Source organism: Ipomoea nil, unplaced genomic scaffold, assembly GCF_001879475.1.
Source record: "Ipomoea nil cultivar Tokyo-kokei standard unplaced genomic scaffold, Asagao_1.1 scaffold3169, whole genome shotgun sequence".
Classification (NCBI taxonomy): domain Eukaryota; kingdom Viridiplantae; phylum Streptophyta; class Magnoliopsida; order Solanales; family Convolvulaceae; genus Ipomoea; species Ipomoea nil.
In genome coordinates, this window is record NW_017619597.1 from 400,001 (window position 1) to 423,288 (window position 23,288).

Genomic DNA, 23,288 nt, shown 5'->3' on the forward strand with positions numbered 1-23,288 from the left:
TGTTCCACACTTATGAAGAAAAGAACTCGCCAAAAGCAACTAGAGGAAAACAAACTCGCCAAAAGAAACGAGAGGAAAACAAACTCATCACACAAACGAGAGAAAAACACAGAAAAAAGCATAACACAAAAGAAGAGAGAAGCAGCAGTACACCTCTTGAACTTTATTTTACGGATCCACGGGAATCAAACCACTTCTTTATCCAGATCTGGCGGAATCCTTAAACTTTAGATCTTTGGAACTACCGCAACTTCCTTGAAGGGTTGGTGGCTGAATCGGCACTGAACTTTATTATGAAACTTAAAAAAAAAAAAAAAAAAAAAAAAAAAAAAGGAGACCGCCGGCCGAGAGACAAAGCTCTGTCAAAGGCTCAAAGCTTCGGCCAGAGGCTAGCGGCCACCAAATGAAGAAACGCCCAAAAAAGAAGCAAGGTTCGTGAGACAGAAAGAGAGGTTTTGAGAGAATTAGGGTTTCTTACTACTCATTCCTAATAAAATTTAAGCACAAAGAGTCAATGCCGCCCCCACTAGGACTCAAACTCTTGGCCTCCCATTTAGGAGAGTCACTTCATGTCACTAGACCACAAGGTCATTGACAATGTGCATTTTTTTTTTTTTTTTGAATACACAATGTGCATTATTTGATATACTATTTAAAATGAATTTTCAATACATGCATTAAAAATAACATTTAGTATACTAAACATTAACATTTAGTATACTAAACATCAAAAAGTGTAGTTAATAATTAGTGTAATAATTGTCGTATGATTAATAATTGTTAAATTAAGAACTTTTAAATTAAGAACTTTAAATATAATAAATGAGTAAATATAATCATGGTATCATTTAACACACACACACACACACACACATATATATATATATATATATATATATATATATATATATATATATATATATATAAGTTTAACTATGTAAGGTTAATTTTATTTTATAAAAATAATAGTATAATATTTTTAGTGTAATGTACTAAAAACACTGACATAAATTAAGAGTAGTGACTAGTAAATCTTAAAAGTAAATCTAAGTAAATAATCTTTCAAATACTTAACATAAAAGAATGTAAAAATTAGTGTACAAATCATATTATCGTTGTCATCATTATATAAAAGCCTAATACTTTTTTTTGGGGGGTGCAATATAAAAGCCTAATACTGTTGAATGTATAATTATTTTATGAAATTTTCATCCCTATCCTATATATTTATATTTTGCTAATTAAATCCAATGATTTAACATTAAAGGTCAGTTTGAAACTCCCAAAAACTGATTTTGCAATAAAATTAAAAAAAAAAAAAAAAAAAAAAAAAAAAAAAAAGTTTTCGCGGGCGAATATTTACTCTTTCAATTTCTATTTCACTTGTAGGGCTAGCTCGTAACGTCTCAGATCTCAGAATAGATAAATAGATCTCCGGCTCATTCCGCCATCCCAACCAGTGAATCTTTAATATTTTTTTTTTTCAATGGAATTTTTTTCATTCACAGGTTCCGTCGTTCCCATTGCTTCTTACTTAATGGTTAGGTCCGAATTTGACAATGGAGCTCGTAAGAATAATCAAATAAAGTCTTGAGTCATTCTTCTCAGTCTTTATTGGCTCGAAGCTCTTGATTTTTTCTTGTATTATTCTATTAATTGATTAATTTCATTAATTAGGGTATGGATAAATCAGGATTCATGCTTTAGACTTTCGAATTTTTCCGTGTTGGTCAACGAAAAAAAAGACTCAATTTGATAGAATATGTCTTACTAGATTTTTAGTAGAAGACATTTTTTTAATTCTTTATTTTTCAGTATTTATCTTTTTCTCATATCTTTTTAAACTAATTTTCATATTATTATTACCTCCATCGCTGCCGCCACAGCACAACCACCACCACCTACTAAGTAGAAAACAATATAATTTATTAACTTTCAGCCAAATAAAAAAATATAATTTTATGACCTTCAAACAAACATTACAAATTAAATTATTTTAAAAAAAAAAAAAAAAAAAAAAAAAACAAGTCATTTTTCAAAAATTATTTTTTAAAAAACAGTTTTCAGATTTCCAAATTTCATACCAACCCTACCATCAATTCAATCAAATCTCCTTTTGATAAAAAGTAAAGATGATTTTTATGACGTGACCACCCCATAGACACTGTTGCAATAATTTGTGTTAAAACCATATGGAAACCACGTGAACAAAGCAAATTTGAAAATGACATTTCTATTCCAATGGTCCATGAAGTATAATGAATTTATCAGCATTTTTGGTCGTCAGGTTAATATCAATGTACTGTTACTATTTTTTATTTGTCATATAAGTAATGAAAAATAATAAATAGACTCCAAATAAGTAAAACTCTCATTATGTGTATTGATTTTATTAGAGGAAAAAAGAAAAGAAAAGATTAAAAACTGTGGCTTTTTTTAATGAATCAAAATGTACTAAGTAAACAGAGAGTAAAAAATTAAGTAGAAAGTGAAAGTATATATAGTATTACTCATCAGCAATTTATAGTAAAATTGAAATAAGAAAAACATCAATGGCTAACAAATAAGCACTTTGAATCAAGGGAACTAAATATTGACAAAAATATAAAATTTTCATTGTATTTCTTTGATACTGATAGATCAGAACCAGCACTTTTATGCAAAGCCTTATTTGGGAATTAGCAATTAGTGTATAATAATTTTGACTAGCATGTTATATTAATTATTTAAATTAGAAAATTGGCTGTTGGCCGATACCATTGAGGGAGTGCTCCTCAGAGATCTTATCTATTTTATACTTTCTCAACTTAAAGAATCAGTATCTCCCTTTTTCGATTTAAAAACCACACATTTAGAATGGTAACATTGATTTGTGCAGTCAGATCATAATCATGAAATGAGAAAGTTTTGGACAGCTGAGGAATTAAAAATAACCCAGAGAAAGATAAGTGTTCCAATTGAATGAAGGTCATTATAAGACCATCAACAAACCTTTAGTAGCTCGAGAGTTGTGGAGCTGTTAATGGATTACTTCAAAGCATTAGGTTGCTATTTCTCATCTCCTGGGACACACCAATAGTAGATTTACATAAATGTTTACTTATAGGGAAGTCTTCAAATACACGGTCAATAACTTAAGTGAATATGTTCAAACCGATGACCAAAAGAATAAGCAATGCCAGTAAAATTATTATACACAATACTACAGAACGTATGGTTTTGTGCACCTAAAAGGACAGTTAACTTTTCCTGAAAAAACTTACTCTATTAGAGATGGTCTTCAAACACTGCAATATTGCCATCACATACACGCAAATATCTAAATCTAAATGAATATGGGGGGAGGGAGGGAGGGAATCAGAATAAGGTGAACAGAAGACAATACTTATGCACAGCATGATGCTGATCTGGTTCCCTCTGCTGGTCTGTCTACAAGAACCATCCCTGATGGATTTTGAGCAGTTTGAGCTCTAGGCAACCGCTTAGCTGTAGAAGAAACACAACCAATGATTGGTTAAAAGGTGAATATAATAGCAATAAGGAAAACACACAGACAAGCTATGTGAAGTGAAAGAAGAAAGTCAAAGGAAAATCTGCTTAACTTGCATGTGCAAGTAGGAAAAAAAAAAATTAACCAAAAAATTCTCAAACAAGAAGAAAGAAACATTCAAATGTCCCCTTTTCACTATATTTTTTTTTTTTCAAGCATATGTCAGGATATAAAACAACATAATCATAAATGATAAATTCAAAAGTTATGTTAAGTTTGGTATGTTTCATATCATAACTAGAGAACATTTATTCAGTATTACACTACCCAACTTTAAGTTTTCTAGAATTTGCTAAGGAAGCAACTAATACAAGTATTTAGGTTCCACTATTTTTCCACACATATTTATGTATACAAGTTTGTATCCTGGAACACATTCTCATAAATGACCACAATTTGAAAGTCTAAAGATGAAATCGACTACCAGGATCTCCATATTTGAACTCTTTTGGTTTGTATGTTAACATCAAGGAAAAGTCAAGCACCTAAGTTTAGACAGTGGCGGAGCCACAGCACTGGCCCCACTGAATTTTTAAAAAAATACTACTAGTATTATGTATGTATTTTTTAATTATAAATAAGTACTAAAGAATAGAAAGTAAAAAATTATTAGTTTGTTTCTGAAATTTGGTTTAATTTATTAGTTATTTTATAATGTATTTATGAATTGATGAACATGTACACATGCTTGCAACTTGCCAAATTAATCAATGCTGTTAGATGAATTGATTAAATATCGTTAGACAAATAGACAAATGTTCCCAACTTCATACTTAAATTGATGAATTGATGATATATGGATACTAAAAATATGTTGCTAAATTGTGAGGAACGTTAAAATTCAAAATATGTTTTATGAAAATATATTTCAAAAGGAAATCTACTTTTGAAAAATAATCCAGTTAAGGTAGTTCAATAGTTTCTAAGTGTACGTCTTCAGTCTTCACCCCTGCCCAACATTTTTTCAGGCTCCGCCACCACTAGGTTAGACAAAGTGCCGGACAGGTATAGCAATTTCACCTGAGCCCCATGGAGACGGGATAAAATTCAGGGAATGGGGGCAGGGAGATCTCCCTACCCCACCCTATCCCTGAAATTTATACTAAAATATTATGTATATAGCACCTGATGTTCCGATTCCTTTATGCCATTAGTTTAATGCAAAACTACAATTGAAACCAAAGCATATGTGAACTACAGCATATTCACTTTTAGTATGAAATGTTTGAATATTATTTTGGGCAAGTGTTGAGGATGTATCATGTATGTATGATTCGTAACTCAGTTGTGGTAATTCATTAATTATAGGTTCCCTTATTTCGCATATGAAGATTGAATTGCATAATTTATGCATTCTAATGTAAAGACCTTAACTCTTCTTCTTTTTTTCTTTCTTTTTTTTTTTTTTGGTATTGGAATTGCATAATTGTTTTTCTACTCTAATGTGAAGAATTGTATACATTTGACTGGGGATGGTGAAATAATTCTTTGCCCCAGTGGGGATGGGAAACACCGCAAGGTTTCTAAAGCTATGTAGGTATCACGGACAATATTATAATACAGTGCACAGAGTATTTTGCATCTTTTGCATAAAAGAGTACTTTCCTTCCTTAAGGTTTAGGGCTTTAGGCAAACAAATTATGTGCAGTACCACAAACTTGTGGACATATAAAAAAGAGTTAGAGACATCATGTAAAGTCAATACTCAATAGTAACAACCATCTAATCTCAAGCATATGCAAACAAAAACAAGTTTAATAACACTATCAAAAGTTCAGATATGTAAAGTGAACAGTAACTACCCTCTAATCTCAGGATTGCCTTGAAATTTCTATATATGTCATTAATGAAAGTCAAACTTACCCTAGCATTGATAACATTGGCTTGAATACCTTATATTTCAGCAAAAACTTGAAGAACTACACACACAAGAACACAATATCCAAACATTCAAAGCAAGAGGAAACTTAGAATGAGTCCAAGGTAAGATTATGTTTGATGAATTGTTGGTTTCCAATATTACTCATAAACCAAATAACTGTTATCAGTGTCAAGTGGATTGCCAAATAAAGAAAAAAGCTGCAACTACACATGAAACATATTTTCATTTATAAAGTCAGGGAAGGAACAACAAGTAGTACTTATTCCACATAAATGATAACAGAGTCGAGAGAATTAAGGCAAGAACCAATATAAAAAATATTACCTATTTCATAGAAAATATCGTTGACATTAAGAGCAGTTTTTGCAGAAGTTTCCATAAAGAAAAGACCATTTTCCTCTGCATACACTCGTGCCTCCTGCAAAACAACTCACTGTTCACCAACAGGAAAACTACAGCACAGAGAAAATGAAATTCAACAGACTCCAAACAGAATACAACGCAAATACGAGAATCTGATAATCATACATCTGCTGTCACGGTCCTCTTATCTTCCAGATCAGCCTTGTTTCCAGCAAGTGCCATAACCATGTTGGGATTACCTGCAAGTGTTGAAACGTCAAATAACTTCCTTTTTCAACTGCCTATATGTATTTTGCAATAAACAAAATTAATATCTTATTTTAGGATTAAACTCTTCTTTAAGGATAAAACATTTTGCGGAACCTATTTGCATATAAGATGGAGTGCTAAACAGTAAAATACCAAAGGAACAAACAAAAATTATCCTAAGTTTGTGCTAAGCACCTTGCTTCTGCAATTCCTGGACCCACTTCTTTGCGCGTGCGAAAGAATCCTATATACAAGCAACAATTAAAACACTACTTAATCAGCAAAATCATGAAATTAACATATTCAAACTTATCCAAAAGCATACCTTATGTCAAAAATCACATTATCATGCCTAATGCCCTAATGGGAATAAAATCAATTGTTCAAACCAGGAACAACATGGATAAAGAAGCAGCAGTATTCAGTGTGGGCAATAAAGCAATTGTTTACTCAACCACTCTCCCACCCCGAGAAGAAAAGAAAAAGCCTCCTGCCTCACTAAATATATACGGTGAGGTTACTACTTTTCCCTCACTCGTGCACACAGTAAAATAATCACAATACCAATGTAACAAGCAAGCTCTAGTCTTGTAAGAAAACATGATCGGCATACTGGTTCCTCTGATAGTCTGATGCGAGAATCATTTGAGCCAGGAACTTCACAAATACCTGTTAGTGAGTCCCGGATACAACAGTTTTCACACTAAAGCTTTTCCTGCGTCTATACACCATCAACTCCAACAAACCTCTCCCTGTCTAACATTCTCTCTCATCCTGACTTAAATCTTCAACTCTTGCAATGAAACATTATATTTATACAAAATTATCTGTAAAGACACACAAGTGCAACACTCCTATTCACCGGTGTATGAATATACAATCAAGTTTAGCTAATTAAAACTTGGAAACAGCTCCAACCTGAGTTGCCAAAACTTGCAATGCTTCATAGTTCATACTAGCTCAAAAGTGGAAACAGCTCAACTTGAAAATAAAAGATGCATTATCATTTTCCATATTGGAGAAACAAAACAATACCGTGCTAGTAATGTCAAAGACGATAATTGCAGCAGCAGCACCTCTGTAGTACATCGGGGCCAAGCTGTGGTATCTCTCCTGGCCAGCCGTGTCCCAGATCTCGAACTTCACTGTGTTGTTGTTCACCGCCACTGTAGACGAGAAGAACGCCGCACCGATCGTCGATTCCTGCAAACAATCGCCGTTCTCATCACCAACAATCCCCCCGTACCAATTATCATCATTCCAGAAGAAAAAATGAAACAGAGAATCCAATATTCCGCAAACCCTAGAAAGCAAAATCACCTGAAATTCGAGAAACTGTCCCTTGACGAATCGTAGCACAAGGCTGGATTTTCCAGTTCCCATGTCACCCAACAATACCTACCGATCAGATTCGAGATTTTAAAAACGAGAATCGTAATAAAATTATGCTGCCTGCTACATATAAGTGTGTGTTATGTACACATACACATAGAGACAGAGCTCATGCATGTAATTGACTTACGAGTTTTGCATTGAGATTACTGTGACCGCTGGACGCCATCGGAAGGAAGAGATGAAGCAAATAAAGAGATAGGGAGTATATTTAAGAATTCTGAGAAAATTAAAATGGAGTTCTAATGGCAGAAGGTTAGAGGCGTGTTGGAGAAAACGGAAGAAGGAAGAAGAGAAAGGTGCAATGGAGTTGTCTAAACAGAAAAAACAAGAAAGGTGCAATGGAGTTGTCGATTGCGTGTCGGAAGGGGACGAGAAACAGTCAAACAACCCAAAAGCACAATTTCGAGTTCTCCATCTTCCACCCCTTCGCTTGGGCCCATATTAGTTTACTGGTTTTACCGGCTCCCTTTTTTATGTTTTTTTTTTTTTTTTCTGATAATTCATGTATTTTGGTGTCTAACTCAAATTCTAATGTTTGTGAACATTTACTCATTTACTGAAAAATAAGTTTTAATCGAGTTTTTTCATTTACTAGACTAATAATATTGAAGCGTGATTTTTATTTTGTTCACTCAAAGAGAGGGGATAAGAACCATATACCTAAACTAACCAAAGCGTATGAGATTAGCAAAGAGCAAAGGAAAATTTATGTTTATCGATTAAATGACAATGCACTATAGTATTCTCATTCAAGTTTACAAATCTTTGAAAGATCATTAGAGAACTTTTTTGAAAGTCAACAAACTTATATTGCATTAGTCATTCCAGGCTCAAGAAAAGAAGGAGGAATATCCCTCCAAAGAGAATGTGCCAAAGAGGCAGTTACATGCTTAGCCATAACATGGGCAGCCTGTAAATCATCCCTACGAACATGAATAACTGATGAACTAGTCATAGAAGATAACAAACGATTGCAAGCTAGCAAAACATAACCAAAATAAGTACGAAACGAACTTGCATGTTTAAGACTAGAAACTAAAACAAGACTATCGGAGCCCACTGAAATCCTTGAGTAGCCATTATCCATTAGCCATGATAAAGCCTCACACAAAGCCATTGCTCCCGCCAAGAGGGGGTCATATGGGCAAATAAGAGGACCATTCCCTGCCGCCACAAAGGTTCCATCCATGTGCACTATAAAACCATAAGCCGGTGCATGATTTGGACCGTGAAAGCCCGCATCTACAGGACAAATCACACCATCATCTAATACTGAAGCCGGGCCCGGAGGTGCATGCGCTACACGCGTGGTACTTCGATGCTGATCAGCTGCAGTCCATGAAATCCACTTCGTTGTGAACCTCCTGACCACCACACATGGCATTGGCAAACAACCATCCCAAACCGCCTCATTCCTGGCAATCTAAATGTCGTATAACAAACCACATATCCTCCCCTGAGCCTCTGAACTATAAGTGAGCGAGTTGCCAAGCCATAGATCTGTCCATTGCCTAAAACTCCTGCCGTCAAAAGAAGGGATAAGCAGTTGAGAAAAATTCCACACTTGTGAAGCAAAAGAACAAGAACATAAAATATGCATGATAGTTTCCTCCTCCATGCCACATACTGGGCAAATATTAATCAACTCAACTCTTCTATTAATTAAATTATCAAGGGTGGGCAGAATGTCAGACAAAGCTCTTCACATAAAAATTCTCCATCTTGGGGGGACCTGTAAACTCCACACATTACCCCATACTGGCAAGCATGGGCCATTTACCTCTCCCAACCTTCTGTAACCATCTTTAACCGAGTAGCAACCCCTCAGATCCCTGTCCCAAAACCAATCATCATCACAATCCAAACTAACAAGGAGCTGCTTAATCAACAAAACATCTCGTGGGGCAAACAACTCATCCAGCAGTTCATTATTCCACCCATTGGTGGCATTATCAATCAAGTCTGAAACCAGAAGCTCCTGCCCCAGACCTGGGTGGGTCGTGGCTACATAGGGATCAATAGCAACAGGTAGCCACGGATGATTTAAAACCCTAGTGGTCCTTCCATTACCAATTCTCCGCCTGCAACCGAACTTTTAGTAATGTCTTACCTGCAAAAATACTTCTACACGCATAACTCGGGTTTCCACCAATTGTGGTTTCATAAAACGAAGAAGTAGGATAATACCTAGCTTTAAATACACGAGCCACAAGGGACTCTGGATTGGTTAAGAGCCGCCATCCCTGCTTGGCTAACAGTGCAATATTAAACTCATGTAAACGTTTAAAACCCATACCTCCAAACTTCTTAGGCACACACATTTGGTCCCAGGACATCCAGTGAATACTGCCCTGTGAGCTACTGTGACCCCACCAGTACCTGTTCATCAACCTTTCTAGAGCATTACACAAAGTCATAGGGAGTAAATAAATGCTCATTGTGTAGGTAGGCATTGCCTGTGCTACACTCTTTAGAAGCACCTCTTTCCCTGCTTTAGATAGCAGCCTCTTGTTCCATGAACCGAACCTCTGTCTCAACTTCTGCTCAACATATGCGAATATTGCACTCCTATTTCGGCCTACAACAGAAGGCAATCCAAGATATTTCCCAAATTAACTTCATCAGCTTGGCCCACCCCCAAGGAATTCGCAACCTGGTCCCTTACCTCCACCTGTGTATTACGACTAAACGTAATGCTTGATTTCTGAAAGTTAACCGCCTGCCCAGAGAAAGCCTCATAAATTCCCAGACATTTCTTTACCTCCAGAGCTTCCTGCAAATTAGCCTTAAAGAATAGTAAGCTATCATCTGCAAAAAACAGATGCGAGATAGATGGTGCCCCCTAGCCACTCTACAACCATGTAAGAACCCTTTAGCCTGAGAGTCCTGCAACAACAATGATAAGCCCTCAGCACAAATTATAAACAAATAAGGAGACGATGGATCTCCTTGTCTCAGCCCCTTCGTGGGCACTATTTCCTCTGTAGATTTCCCATTGACCAGCACCCTGTACCGTACTGACTGCACACACAACATCAACAGCTGTACCCATCTTTCATCAAAACCCAAGCCAGTCAACATCTGCTGCACAAAAGGCCACTCCATCATGTCATATGCCTTCGCCATATCAAGTTTTAAGGCCGCCCACCCAACCTGCCCCAACTGTTTCCTCCTCAAATAATGGCCAACCTCAGACGCAATAAGTATATTATCTGAGATCAACCTACCAGGTAATAAAGCACTTTGCGAAACAGAAATCATACCCTCAAGCAATGGTTTCATACGATTAGCAATCATTTTCGCCATTATCTTATACAGCACATTGCACAAAGCTATTGGCCTTAAATCAGCCCCAGATACAGGGGAGCATTTTTTTGGGATCAATACTATATTAGCATCATTCAAATTTGCAGGAAAAGACTCCTCAGATAAACAATTAAGCACGAAATCAGAAACATCCTTACCAATGACATCCCAGAAGGCCTGATAGAAGCCCGGGTGCATGCCATCCGGTCCTGGAGATTTATCCTTACCCATAGAGAATAAAGAACTCCGCACCTCTTCCGGCTCAAAGGGACGCAGCAAATCATCATTCTGCTCTCTGGTTACACGAGACTGCAAGGTTTCCACATTAAAACTCCCTGGACTCCCCCCGAGGTAAAAATTTGCTTATAATAGTCTGTAACCACTGAGTCCAAGGCACTGCCCTCTCTCCAAACACCACCATCATCCTTCAGTCTCTGGATCACATTCTTCTTCTTCCGGTATGTGGCATACTTGTGAAAAAACTTCGTATTCTTGTTAGCTCCCTGAAGCCAGTGCTGCTTAGCACGTTGCCTTTAGAAAGCCTCCTCCTGAGCTAGCACCACACTCAACTGCTCATCAAGCTGCCTAAACCGAGCCAAAGAAACAGGATCACGACTACCCCGTAAACCATTCATCTCCTTCTTTATACCTTCAACCCGTTTCCCATACTTATGATGGCGATCACCACCCCACCTCCTCAAACCCAAGCCACACACACCAAGCCTGGCCTGTAACGCCAAACCTGGAGTATTAGACCACTCCCTTTCCACCACCTCCCTGCAACCACCATCCAGTAGCCATGCATTCTCAAACCGGAAACCCCGGGGCCTCAACACATGATCCACCCCTCCTATATCCAGAAACAGCGCAGTATGATCTGACGAGTCAGTTTGAATATTAAAGACCCTCGCCCTATCATTGCCCTGCAGCCAGTCAATATTCGCCACCACTCTATCCAAGCGCTCCTCCACCCAGCGAGCAGTCCCTTTCCCACGCTCCCACATGTAAGGGTATCCAATCATAGGCAGTGTCATCAAACCACAGTTATCCAGAGCTTCAACAACCCCTCAATCAAACCAACAGGATGTGGCAACCTCCCTCTCTTATCCGACTGCATCAATAAATCGTTGAAATCTCCCAAAACCACCCAATGAAGGTCAGATACCCCCTTGAGAGATCGTAGAAAATCCCATGCAGCCCTCCTCCTATCCCTCTGTGCATATCCATAATAACACGTCAACCTCCACAGCGGCTTATCAGGCAAAGAAATCTCAAGATCAATGTGATTAGTCGAATATTTAATCAAACGTGCACCATTATTCTTGGCCCATAAAAAACACAAACCACCTCTCTGACCGTCACTATCAGCCGCAAAGCAACCCTCAAAACCCAGTTTCACTCGTAGTCTCTCGGCATGACTCCTATCTACCATAGTTTCCATCAAAAACACGAACTCGGGCTTCTTCTTGGACACTAAGTCCACCACCTCCTGAACTGTCCGTGGATTGCCCAAGCCACGACAGTTCCAAAATAGGGTACTCATTGAGAACGGTGGGCCTGGTCCCCAGGTCCCACCAAACTGTCATACTCCGTTTCCATCTGCATAGCCCTCACCTCGCTCACCACCTCACCTCCCGGTCCCCTCCTCCGCTTCGGATCCACCCTCAAACCCCTCTCCTCCCCCTCAACCACAACAGCAGCAATATTAATCTGCGCAACTCCCAAACCCGAAACCCCTTCTGATCATTAGAGAACTTAAGTTAAAATCTTTGTATGATGTTGTAAGTGTGTCCGTATCAAAATTTTTGTAGGGCTTTTCTAAAATCAATGTTGTAAAAATCGTGCATAGGCGCCGATTAGACGCTAGGCGGTGATCGACCGCCTAAAATTTCGAGAGAATCGCCGTTCTACAGCACGGCAGAGGCAGTATAGCCTTCCATTATAGTATAATTCCTTCGCCCTCCGCCCTTTGTTGAGTCGACTTTCATAGATGATTTCATTGGTGTACCTAAGCCAAGAGGCATGGCAGAGGCAGTATAGTCTTCCAGTATATTTTGGGGTAGCCCCCTCCAATCGATGTAAAAAAAAATATTACATTTATCAATAACCAATTAAAATGTAAGTTAGGTTGGGCCGTATCAAACAATAAAATCGAGTGGATTGAGCGAAATGAGGCTAAGATCAATGTTGCCTTTGCAAAGAAGTGGATTCCGGATAGGCATGCATCGCCTTCAGTGGACTCGTAAAAAAAGCCAAATATGGGATGGATGAAACTAAACGTTGATGGCAACTATAAGGGTGTCAGTGGCATGGTAGGTTGTGGAGGCGTCTTACGGGATTATCTCGGACAATGGCACAAGGGCTTTATCTACAACATTGGTTACTGCTCAATTGAAGAAGCTGAGGCCTGGGCGGTGCTTCAAGGGATGCGAATGGCCAACGAATTTGGGGTGCGAAGACTCATTATTGAGTGCGATTCCAAAACTACGATTGATATTTTACGGGGTAATGCCAAAACACGTGAACAATGGAACAATATTACTAAGAGATGCCTCACAGCATTTAATGATTTTGTTGATGTTGAGTTTTGTCACATTTACCGGGAGAAAAACAAAGTTTCCGATGCTCTAGCGAAACAAGCCCTCTCACACTGATTAGGTCTTAGAACTTTTGACCAAGCCCCGAGAGAGATTTGGATTACGGTTCAAAATGACAACCTTGGAACTAAATTCCCTAGAAGAATTCCAAATACTATATATATATATATATATATATATATATATATATATATATATATATAGAGAGAGAGAGAGGGTTGCATTCACATGCAAACACCCTTAAAATACAAACATGTGGACATATACCGTGCACACACCTAAATGCGAGAGTGCACACATCTGTGGACGATAGTGCACACACCTAAATGTGGGTGTGCACACATCCGTAGTATGTATGTGTGAATCCACAGTATTTGGGCCAGTGTGCACACGTCGATGAACGACAGTGCACACAGGCGGACACAGCACACAAAAACATAAAAACTAATCACAACCTTAGATATCCAAAATCCAACGATCCAGAAATGTCCACACGTTTGCATTTTAAGCCCTGTTTTTACATGAATGTAATTCTATATATATATATATATATATATATATATATATATATATATATATATATATATATATATATATATATATATATGGAAAAAGTGTCAAATTGGCCCCCTAAGTCGAGTGGATAGTGCAATTGGATCCCCTAAGTGAAAAAAGCTTTATTTAGGTCCCCTAAACTTGTAAAATTGTTCAATTAAGTCCAAGTTAACTTGTTTATCAGGTTAAATGCATACGGTGTTGACACGTATCTTTATTTTATTTTTTTATTAAAAATATTATTTGTTATAAATTAATTAAAATAATAATAATTTTAAAAAAAAAAAACAGTAGTGGTCGTCCGGTCACAGCCGTCTAAGGAAGACAGCCTTTCCAGTCCCCTTCGTCTAGAACGAGGGTGGTAGTGAAGGCCGTAGTCCTCGTCAAGATCTAGAAGACGGCTACGGCCGTCTTCCTTAAACAGTCGTGGCCAGACGGCTACAGCTATCCTTGAGGAAGGAAGACAGCCACCGGCTGTCTGGCGTGGACAGCGGGCGACTGTTTTTTTTAAATTATTATTATTATTTTAATTAATTTATAATAAATAATATTTTTAATAAAAAATAAAATAAGGACACGTGTCAACACCGTATGCATTTAACCTGATAAACAAGTCAACTTTGACTTAATTGAACAATTTTATAGGTTTAGGGGACCTGAATGGAGCTTTTTTTCACTTAGGGGACCCAATTGCACTATCCATTCGACTTAGGGGGCCAATTTGACACTTTTTCCATATATATATATATATATATATATATATATATATATATATATATATATATATATATATATATATATATATATATATATATATATATATATATATATATATATATATATATATATATAGGTTCAAATGTGGTTGGTGCGCACAGGTGCGAGGTGAAAGGAGAGTCATTGATCTTGCTTAAATCAACGTCCAAGATTACCAAAATTTAAAATAAAATAAAAAAAAAACGTGGTGGTAATTTCGAAATTTTTGCACCTATGTCAAATTTAAGGTGCGTGTTTTTGTGCTTAAGGTACATAGATTTTGTGTTTAAGGTGCGTGGTTTGTGTGCTTAATGTGAGTTGTTGTTGAAACTTACGGAATGTTTGGTTCATGGAAAATGTTTTCCAAAGGAAAATATTTTTCTTTATGTGGAGGAAAATGTTGTTTTTTGGTGTTGGGAAAATGAATTCCTCAAATTTGAGGAAAACAAGACCAAGGATTTTGTTTTCTATGGAAGCTGTGAAGAAAAAGTGATATAGTTTGACTATTTTATCATTGTTTTCTTTCTTAATTATATTACTCTTATTAATTTATAGGGGCATATAGGTCTTTATACTCGTTATTACTTACAATTCAAAATGTAACCAAACAATAGAATTAGTATTCCCAGTAATTTTTTTTCCACTAACCAAACAATGAAATTCATCTTCCTAGTAATTGTTTTTTCATGAAATTTCAATTCCATTTCCCTTAAAATATTTTCCGCGAACTAAACGAGCCTTTAAGGTGCGTGGGTTTTGTGCTTAAAGTGCATGGATTTTGTGCTTAATGTGAGTAGTTGTTGAAACTTAATGTGCGTGAGTTTCCTTCTTAAGGTGTGTGATTTGTGTTGTACTTAAGGTGCGCCATTCTAATGCTATATATATATATATATATATATATATATATATATATATATATATATATATATATATATATATATATGCGCACGCTCTAATGAGAACAAGTACACATGAGAGAAATAAGAACCATTTAAGTTGTTAACGCGTCCAAATCAACGAATTAGGTGTAATTTTAAAAAAATTTCGCGGTAGAATTTTTGTAAATAACTCGAACTTTGGTGCAAGTAAATGTGTTATAAGTGCAAGTGGCCGGCCGGTACACCTTTGCAAGTAAAAAGTGCAAGTAAATCACTTACAAGTGCACCTATTTTCAGTTACAAGTGCACTTATTTTCACTTACAAGTGCACGTAACAACTAATTATAACTTTAGGTGCAACTAATTATAACGTTAGGTGTACTTAGTATTGATGCTCAGTGTAAATTTTACTTGCACTTATTATATAATACATTTTACTTGTTAGGTGCACTATATGAAACTGCAGCTTGTAATACATTTTACTTGTAATAGGTCTATTCACAGGAATGTTATTCCATTTCTGACCAAATCCATGAACCAAACATGCTATTATAGTCATGTTTTTAAAAAATGAGCCAAACAAAAACTTGACTTTCAACAAAAATGGATCATTTTTCGTGTTTCCGACTCTTAATCTATTAATTTTAGGGTGTGTTTAGGAACCCGAAAAATGATTTCTACAAATCATTTTCTAAGTTTCCAATATTTAGATGTGCCCTGAAAAATTAAGTCAACAGAAATTATTTTCCATTAACTTGATAAAATATGGCTGTTTTGAAAGAAAATGATTTCTGTCAAAATTTGACGAAATTCATTTTCCACAGACCAAGCACAACACCGACGAGTTTGGTTTCTAGTAGGAACCAGAGGTTTTTTAAAAAAAAAATAATAAATAACATTATTTTTAATAGGAATAAGGGTCAAATAGGCCATTGAACTGCACAGGATAATGCAATTAGGCCACTGAACCTAAAAACCCAACAATTAGGTCCCTAAACTAATCAATTTCAAACAATTCTTCCAATTTCAAGGTTTCCAACAGGTCAACAGGTCATCCTCTCAAATTAATTATTTTTTTAAAAAATAAATTTTAAAAAATAATTAATTTTAAATTTTGTTTAAAAAAAAACATACCTTGTCTCCGGCCAGTCCAGTTTTTTTTTTTTTTTTTTTTTTTTTTTTTGTTTTTTAAATATTTTTTTTAAATTTAAATAATTAATTTTAAAAATTTATTTTTAAAAAATAATTAATTTGGAAGGATGACCTGTTGACCTGTTGGAAACCTTCAAATTGGAAGAATTGTTTGAAATTGGTTAGTTTAGGGACCCAATTGTTAGTTTTTAAGGTTCAGTGGCCTAATTGAATTATTGTGTGCAGTTGGATGGCCTATTTGACCCTTATTCCTTTTTAATATTACTAATAAATATTTTTATATTTTAAATAAAAAATTAAAATATTTAATTATACAACTACTCATTTTTCAAAAAATGAATCAAACACACCAAAACAATTTTCTTAACTACAATCGAACACCGAAAATGAAACTATTTTTTAAAAAATAACTAATTTTCCAAATTTTCAAAAACACCCTAATTATTTATAATGAATATATCTTTAACACCATACATTAGGGAAATAATTTATATACACATATAAAGTCTTTAGATATTATTGTTTAACCGCTTAACATGAGCTTTATTTTTACTCTGCATTTTGGTTCCATATGAGTGAGTACACATAAGAAAAAGATCACAATCCATATCATCGCCAACTATTGTGAAATTTCAAATAAAGAATGTCATCTAGAAAAGCTAAAGATGGATCAAGAAAGGAAGACCATATATTAAGGATAGAAAAAGCTAAGGGAGTTTATATTGCAAACAGCTATGATATATGGAATTCCAGGCAACATCTTGAAGTAAATGTTTAGAGACCCCAAACTAAAATACTACAGCAATACTTTTATTATTTAATAGATAGATAAGATAAATAGAATTATAGAAACCATCTCACATCCTAGAGATCTGGAGAGGAACTGCATTTTCAAGAATTTCTTCCCTGGATGAGACCACCTGCATCATTTCCAGACTTCCAAGTCTCTTGATAAGATGGCGGCGACAGTTATCTGCAGCCATGAGTCCGGCTGAATAGGCACCGTGAACAGATCCTTGATGCTCCATGCTAACAGCTTCACCTCCAAAGAAAAGATTTCCTAAGGGAGCTCGGAGCCTGTCGTATACATCTGTTGGCTTACCAACTACATCATATGAATAACATCCGAGGGAATCGGGATCTGTTCCCCAGCGTGAAACAAGATACTGGACCTGCATATGTAATCAAAACCAAAGAATAATTCAAGTGAGAATAAGAATACAAGTGCAGTGAACAAAGATAATAGTAATAATAATTACTTACAGGTTCAGTTGCATTGGGAAACATCTTCTTCAGATGCAACATTGCAAACTTCACTGCACCCTCATCTGATAGCTTCTCAAGGTCATAGGCTAGGCTTCCAGCAGCCATATACACAAGGACAGGATGTCCTGTTGCCTTGTGAAGATTGAGAAAATAACCGCAGGCATAAGAAGTGGGTGCAACTACACCTAACAATTCCACATTTGGCCAAAAGACAGTGTCAAACCGCAGAGCAATTTTATTTTCATTGCCCATACCAAGATCCCTTATTGCAGAAACCTTCCATTCAGGCAGTTTTGGCTCAAAATCAATCAAATTTGCTTTGAGGACCCCGAGGGGTACAGTTACAATAGCAGCATCTGCTATGAAATTTCTCCCACCCTCAACTGATACCATTACCTTATTATACCCATTCATAATCCTTAAAACCCTGGTAATGGCACACACAAAGAAAATATTACCACTGACTATCAATGAAAATTCAATGCATACCGTTGCTAATAAAAAATGCATAGATAACATTACTTAACGTATCACATTCACTGGCAATTCAATATTTTTAGATAACAAGTTAAATCTCAACATAAAAAGATAGCTAATATCCTAACTACTTTGAGTTCATCATTTGGTTTTCCTTTCTATTGATTAATATTTTGAGGAAGCAGGTAGGAGGAGGATAGTAAGTAGGGCAGAGGACTTCAAAGTACATCATAAATAGACCTTAAAATATATTAAACAGTAGAAGAAGAGAAGATGTGACGAAAAGAAAGAAAAATTAGATGAGTAATACAAACCACTATTGGAACTCAATACAACAAGCAAAACCTATGAACAGGCCAAAGAGAAAGACACAACTGCATTATGTAGGCATACCTGTGATTCAAACGGATATCAATGTCTTTAGCCAAAGCCTGTATTACAGGGTAATAACCTTGAACCATTAGTCCATGACCACCAGAAAGTACATTCTCCTGCACATAATGAACCATTTATCATATAAGCACTCATGCAGGACTAATCATATTTATTGAAAATATATTGTGTATCCCATACTCTTTTCTGCACATGGAATTTGTAAGCACTTAATCAAAAGCTAGCTAGCATTGGCAATAGAAGACATACTTTATACTTAACAGGCATACATGTATAAATTATGAATATTCTGAAATCTGGATTAATATTCACTCACTCCTAGATTTTTTATTTCCTCGAGAAGGTTATATAAACTTTACCGAAAGGAAAAAAGTGTAACAAAAATGGTAGAAAGAAAAAAAGGAAAAAGAAAGGAAAAGAAACAAAACAAAACTCAAAATAAAAACAGCACTGCAGAAGCAAATAAGCAAGCTTCCAAATTGATTCCTAACAAAATTCCATCCTCCTTTATCTCAAGTGTTGCACCAAAAGGTGGTCATAATAGCCAGGGCTATTTGACAAAACAGGCTAACATCTCAACAACTATGGACCCATAGGTTTAAATAGTGTGAGGCTGAGAGAAGTTTGGCCTTTCTGCCAACTAATCATGAATTTTAGACTCTATGGAACTACCTCAATTTGGGATACAATCATCATATTGTAATATAATAAAAAATAAACAATTTACAGTAACTTGCCTGATCCCAAGTCTTCAGAGATATTGAGTTTGCATCTGCAGCAAACCATGCTTCCATTCTGCATATGTACCACTGCAGCACTTCGTCGGCAAGTCCATATTGCCTCAGTTCTGGATATCTGCCCAGTACGATTGATATTGCTTGCTGAACTGACATGTCTTGACTATGTTCATCCCTCACTTTCTCAGTCTATAGGAGCCAAAAAATGGATTATCACAATTAATCTAAGAAAGCAGCACAGGGAAGATTATGAAAGTAAAAAATGGAAATAATAATTCAAGGAAAGCATACCTCTTTGAGAATTTTTCTAAATGCATCTCCAACTTCAACAACTGTCCGTTGAGGAACTTGCTTGCCATCAATACCAAAGAGCATAAAACTGCAAATATTATCATATATATCAGACATTGGATTATATGTGTAGCAGACTAAAATAGTGGTGCAAGTGTGCAAATAACCTAAGGTGTAAAAACTAAGTTAAAGATGAAGCAAGATTAATTCTCAATTCCATAATCATGTTTCCCAGTATCACTCTGAAATCTGTTCCAGACCTAAACCAAATCTTAGCTCAGAGAGCTACTGTATCAATCTGTTACGCTTAAGCCACCCTATGCGTATAGCAACTAAAGAGTACTTTCTCAAGTAAGAAAACTGATACTGAATCACCAAAAAAGTAAATAATAATAATAATAATAATAATTAAATGTCAATGTAACTTTGACTGAGATGATCCACAAGTGCATAAGTGATGCACTGATACCATAGTGTATTAATGATATACTGATCTTGATTTTTAGATGATCTGGTGAAAGGTAAGTTACCTCTCAAGATCATGGTCATACAGTACAGAGTTGTCACCACTAGTACGATATAAGTTGAGGCCCAAGCGCCTTATCATTGGAGCCAAAGGATTCTCATTGCAAACACCATGTAGCCTGAAACAAAATATGCTTTCTTAAGGTAGTGATCTATCATATAATAAAATATTGAGGCCAACAATTATAAAAAGGAGCACACCAGAACACAAAATATCCAGTATTTATTGTTTCTAACTAAATCAAATAGTAGTTATATAACCAAGCTCATTGAACCTACATGTAAAGATGCAGAAAAGTGCATTCTGGACAAAACTTCTGAAATAGAAACACTTACCATGATGCTCCCATGTCAACAGGGCAACCAAAGGAGTAGTCAGTTTGAATACGCCCACCAATTCTATCTCTTGATTCCAGCAATATCACCTAGTACAATACCATATAGCCTTTGTTACAGTGAAATTGATCCAAATAAAGTAAGTTTCCAGCCAATGAGGATAAGATAAATGAATTCAACCTACCTTGAAAGATGCATTCTGGAGGACACGTGCAGCCGCTAAGCCTGAAATACCTCCACCAATTACAATTACAGATGGAGAAGAATTATATTGCCTGCCAATGTGGGAGGTAAATGTACCTATCAACCAAACAGCAATACATCAGAAAAAAGAATGAAACTCTTTACAAAATAGATGTAAAAGCACAGCAGACCATAAGCAACCTTGGTATTGACGAGTAACTAATAAGAACAAAGTCATACATTTGGTCTTCCATGATTTATCTCTAAAAGTAGAGATCACCCAACCATGAACATAAATATAATATAATACATCAGACATGCAGATAAAAGGGAAACTTTGCACTCATAAGGAAGACAAGAGTTGATTGGTTGAGAAACAAACAGGTAGGATTTCATGGCTGGTTAGACACTTCAAAACAGGATGCAGAGATTATTGTATTTCTCATGTTTCTCAGTCACTACCAGAAAGACACATGCAGTGGTAGAATATAATCAAGTGCCGGTCTCAATTTTAGACATTAAGATGCTAAGATAAAAAACTATGATGATCATGATCTATAATGAGAACTATGATCCCCTCCCAGGACCATGAAATTAGACACCCATGTAACAGTTTTGCAACTAAACACAGACAGAATTCCTTCCCCCCACCTTCGCAAACACTACCAAATACAACCAGCAAATTGTAACAGTGCACTTTCATCTGGCAGGCATTAGCTGGACAATTTTGATTTTTCAAATAAAGCATAAAGGTAAATTTCACACCCAGTAATTCCTTCCATTTATAGCATTCAAAAATTCTGAAATTTATATGTGCTTTCTAAGCAATCACAGTGGAACAAGTATGCGCGAATACCAATTAATTGGATTTTATTAAACATAACTACTCCGACTAACAATTACGGTAATTATAACCAGTAGTATATAACAAATGCATCTAATTTACAACTAATAACAATGATTCAGAACGTCCACTTAAAAATATCATTCATTTCTACGGCTAAGCCGGAAATTGAAATTTGGCATATAAAACTGTCATACTAACCATTGAAGAAATTTGTATTTGAGCTGGAATCATCATCTTTGATATCCATGAAAATTTCCGTGCAGCGAGCCGACAAAACCGATGTGTTGAATTCGATACGATCCGCGAAATTTTGAGTTTCGGACTCACAAAAAACTAAGAATTACGTTTTGGTGGTGGTGGAGTTTACGGGTGTATAGGAAGCAAGAAATTGGAGACTAATTGAAAGGAATGAAAAAGGATGAATATGAGAAGGCCGGCAATGACGCGGCTGAGATTAGAAGAGCAGCGCAACTTATCAAACCAGCTCATAATCAGGTGCACCTCCTACGATTAACCGTCTCCTGATTCCCACGATCGCCGCTGCGTTTTTCCCCGTTTGCATAGATCGATTTCACGATGATACTTCTTCCAAAGATCGTCTGCGTCTCTGTATTTCTTTCCCCTCTCTCTCTCTCTGAGAGCCGCACCGCAAAATGCAATTGGACCGCCGCTCTAATCGAACAAACGCTTGGTGTGGAGGCGTGGAGGGGCGGCGATCGCTAATATATAGAGCGAAACATGGGCATCATCAATAGTTATGCAGTGCAACGGAATGTACCATGCGCATGGTGCATACGGTTCAAAACGACGTCGTTTTGATTAAAAACGCGCGTCCCACTTATAAAAAAAAAATCAGGTTCGACTCTCAGTAATAGCATTATTGTGGATATATAGTTATGAAATTGTGGATATATAGTTATGAAATTGTGGTTATATAGTTATGAAATTATGGATATTTAGTTCATTCATTGTGGATATTTAGTTCAATCATATATTGTTGATATTTAGTTCATTCATTGTGGATTTTTACTTCATTCATTCATTCATTGTGGATTTTTACTTCATTCATTCATTCATTGTGGATTTTTACTTCATTCATTCACTGTGGATATATAGTTATGAAATTATGGATATATAGTTATGAAATTGTGGTTATATAGTTATGAAATTATGGATATTTAGTTCATTCATTGTGGATATTTAGTTCAATCATATGTTGTGGATATTTAGTTCATTCATTGTGGATTTTTACTTCATTCATTCATTCATTGTGGATTTTTACTTCATTCATTCAGTGTGGATATATAGTTATGAAATTGTGGATATATAGTTATGAATTTCTGAATATATAAAAATGCTATTGCCGAGAATCGAACCTGATTTTTTCTTTAAGTGGGACGCGCGTTTTTTTAACCAAAACGGCGCCGTTTTGCAACCGTATGCACCTTGTAAGGTGCATTCGGTTGCACAGCATAATTTGCGGGGCATCATGGTATCTAACTATCTATTTGCAAGTTGCAACGATTAATGCATGATGGGGGGCATTTTGG

At 36.0% G+C, this 23,288-nt stretch overlaps 3 protein-coding genes and 1 long non-coding RNA gene across 5 annotated transcripts in view; 1 reads left to right on the forward strand and 3 right to left on the reverse strand.

Annotated features, from left to right (window-relative positions):
• The window catches only part of LOC109167686, a 19,452-nt gene extending 14,522 nt beyond the window's left edge, over window positions 1–4,930 (forward strand). The window contains exons 2-3 of the long non-coding RNA XR_002051895.1: window positions 1,396–1,398; window positions 3,872–4,930. This is a non-coding gene — a long non-coding RNA (uncharacterized LOC109167686). The remainder of the gene's footprint in view (window positions 1–1,395; window positions 1,399–3,871) is intronic.
• LOC109167685 (ras-related protein RHN1) lies at window positions 3,082–7,849 on the reverse strand. The gene is made up of 7 exons (XM_019316775.1): window positions 7,567–7,849; window positions 7,365–7,442; window positions 7,080–7,247; window positions 6,240–6,288; window positions 5,961–6,034; window positions 5,757–5,850; window positions 3,082–3,486 (listed from the first exon to the last, which is right to left on the reverse strand). Exons 1-7 carry the CDS (start codon window positions 7,603–7,605, stop codon window positions 3,386–3,388), a joined length of 603 nt encoding a protein of 200 aa, XP_019172320.1. The 5' UTR covers window positions 7,606–7,849; the 3' UTR covers window positions 3,082–3,385.
• Window positions 7,850–11,278: 3,429 nt separating this feature from the next.
• LOC109167509 lies at window positions 11,279–11,779 on the reverse strand. Its single transcript, XM_019316531.1, has one exon. It carries the CDS (start codon window positions 11,777–11,779, stop codon window positions 11,279–11,281), a length of 501 nt encoding a protein of 166 aa, XP_019172076.1.
• A 5,570-nt stretch (window positions 11,780–17,349) lies between these two features.
• On the reverse strand, window positions 17,350–22,474 carry LOC109167577 (probable polyamine oxidase 4). 2 transcript variants are annotated; one of them, XM_019316614.1, is made up of 9 exons: window positions 21,937–22,474; window positions 20,893–21,008; window positions 20,709–20,797; window positions 20,378–20,491; window positions 19,848–19,935; window positions 19,557–19,745; window positions 18,820–18,917; window positions 17,947–18,376; window positions 17,350–17,855 (listed from the first exon to the last, which is right to left on the reverse strand). In XM_019316614.1, the coding sequence occupies exons 1-9, from the start codon at window positions 21,983–21,985 to the stop codon at window positions 17,541–17,543; spliced, it is 1,488 nt and encodes a 495-aa protein (XP_019172159.1). In that variant the 5' UTR covers window positions 21,986–22,474; the 3' UTR covers window positions 17,350–17,540. The 2 variants fall into 2 exon arrangements, with proteins under 2 accessions (XP_019172159.1, XP_019172160.1); XM_019316615.1 differs by lacking the exon at window positions 20,378–20,491.
• Between the last annotated feature and the right edge of the window lie 814 nt (window positions 22,475–23,288).

Bases quoted from the DNA above. Each gene is read 5' to 3' on its own strand.
- LOC109167685 (XM_019316775.1), bottom strand. From the start codon at position 7,605: ATGGCGTCCAGCGGTCACAGTAATCTCAATGCAAAACTC. The intron at 6,289-7,079 runs GTATTGTTTTGT...GCTTGTATATAG, and splicing joins TCTTTGACATTACTAGCACG to GATTCTTTCGCACGCGCAAA. The intron at 3,487-5,756 runs GTAATATTTTTT...TTTCTTCTACAG, and splicing joins CGATATTTTCTATGAAATAG to CTAAGCGGTTGCCTAGAGCT.
- LOC109167509 (XM_019316531.1), bottom strand. From the start codon at position 11,779: ATGACACTGCCTATGATTGGATACCCTTACATGTGGGAGCGTGGGAAA.
- LOC109167577 (XM_019316614.1), bottom strand. From the start codon at position 21,985: ATGGATATCAAAGATGATGATTCCAGCTCAAATACAAATTTCTTCAAT. The intron at 20,798-20,892 runs GTAGGTTGAATT...GTATTGTACTAG, and splicing joins TCCAGAATGCATCTTTCAAG to GTGATATTGCTGGAATCAAG. The intron at 17,856-17,946 runs GTAAGTAATTAT...TTACATATGCAG, and splicing joins TTCCCAATGCAACTGAACCT to GTCCAGTATCTTGTTTCACG.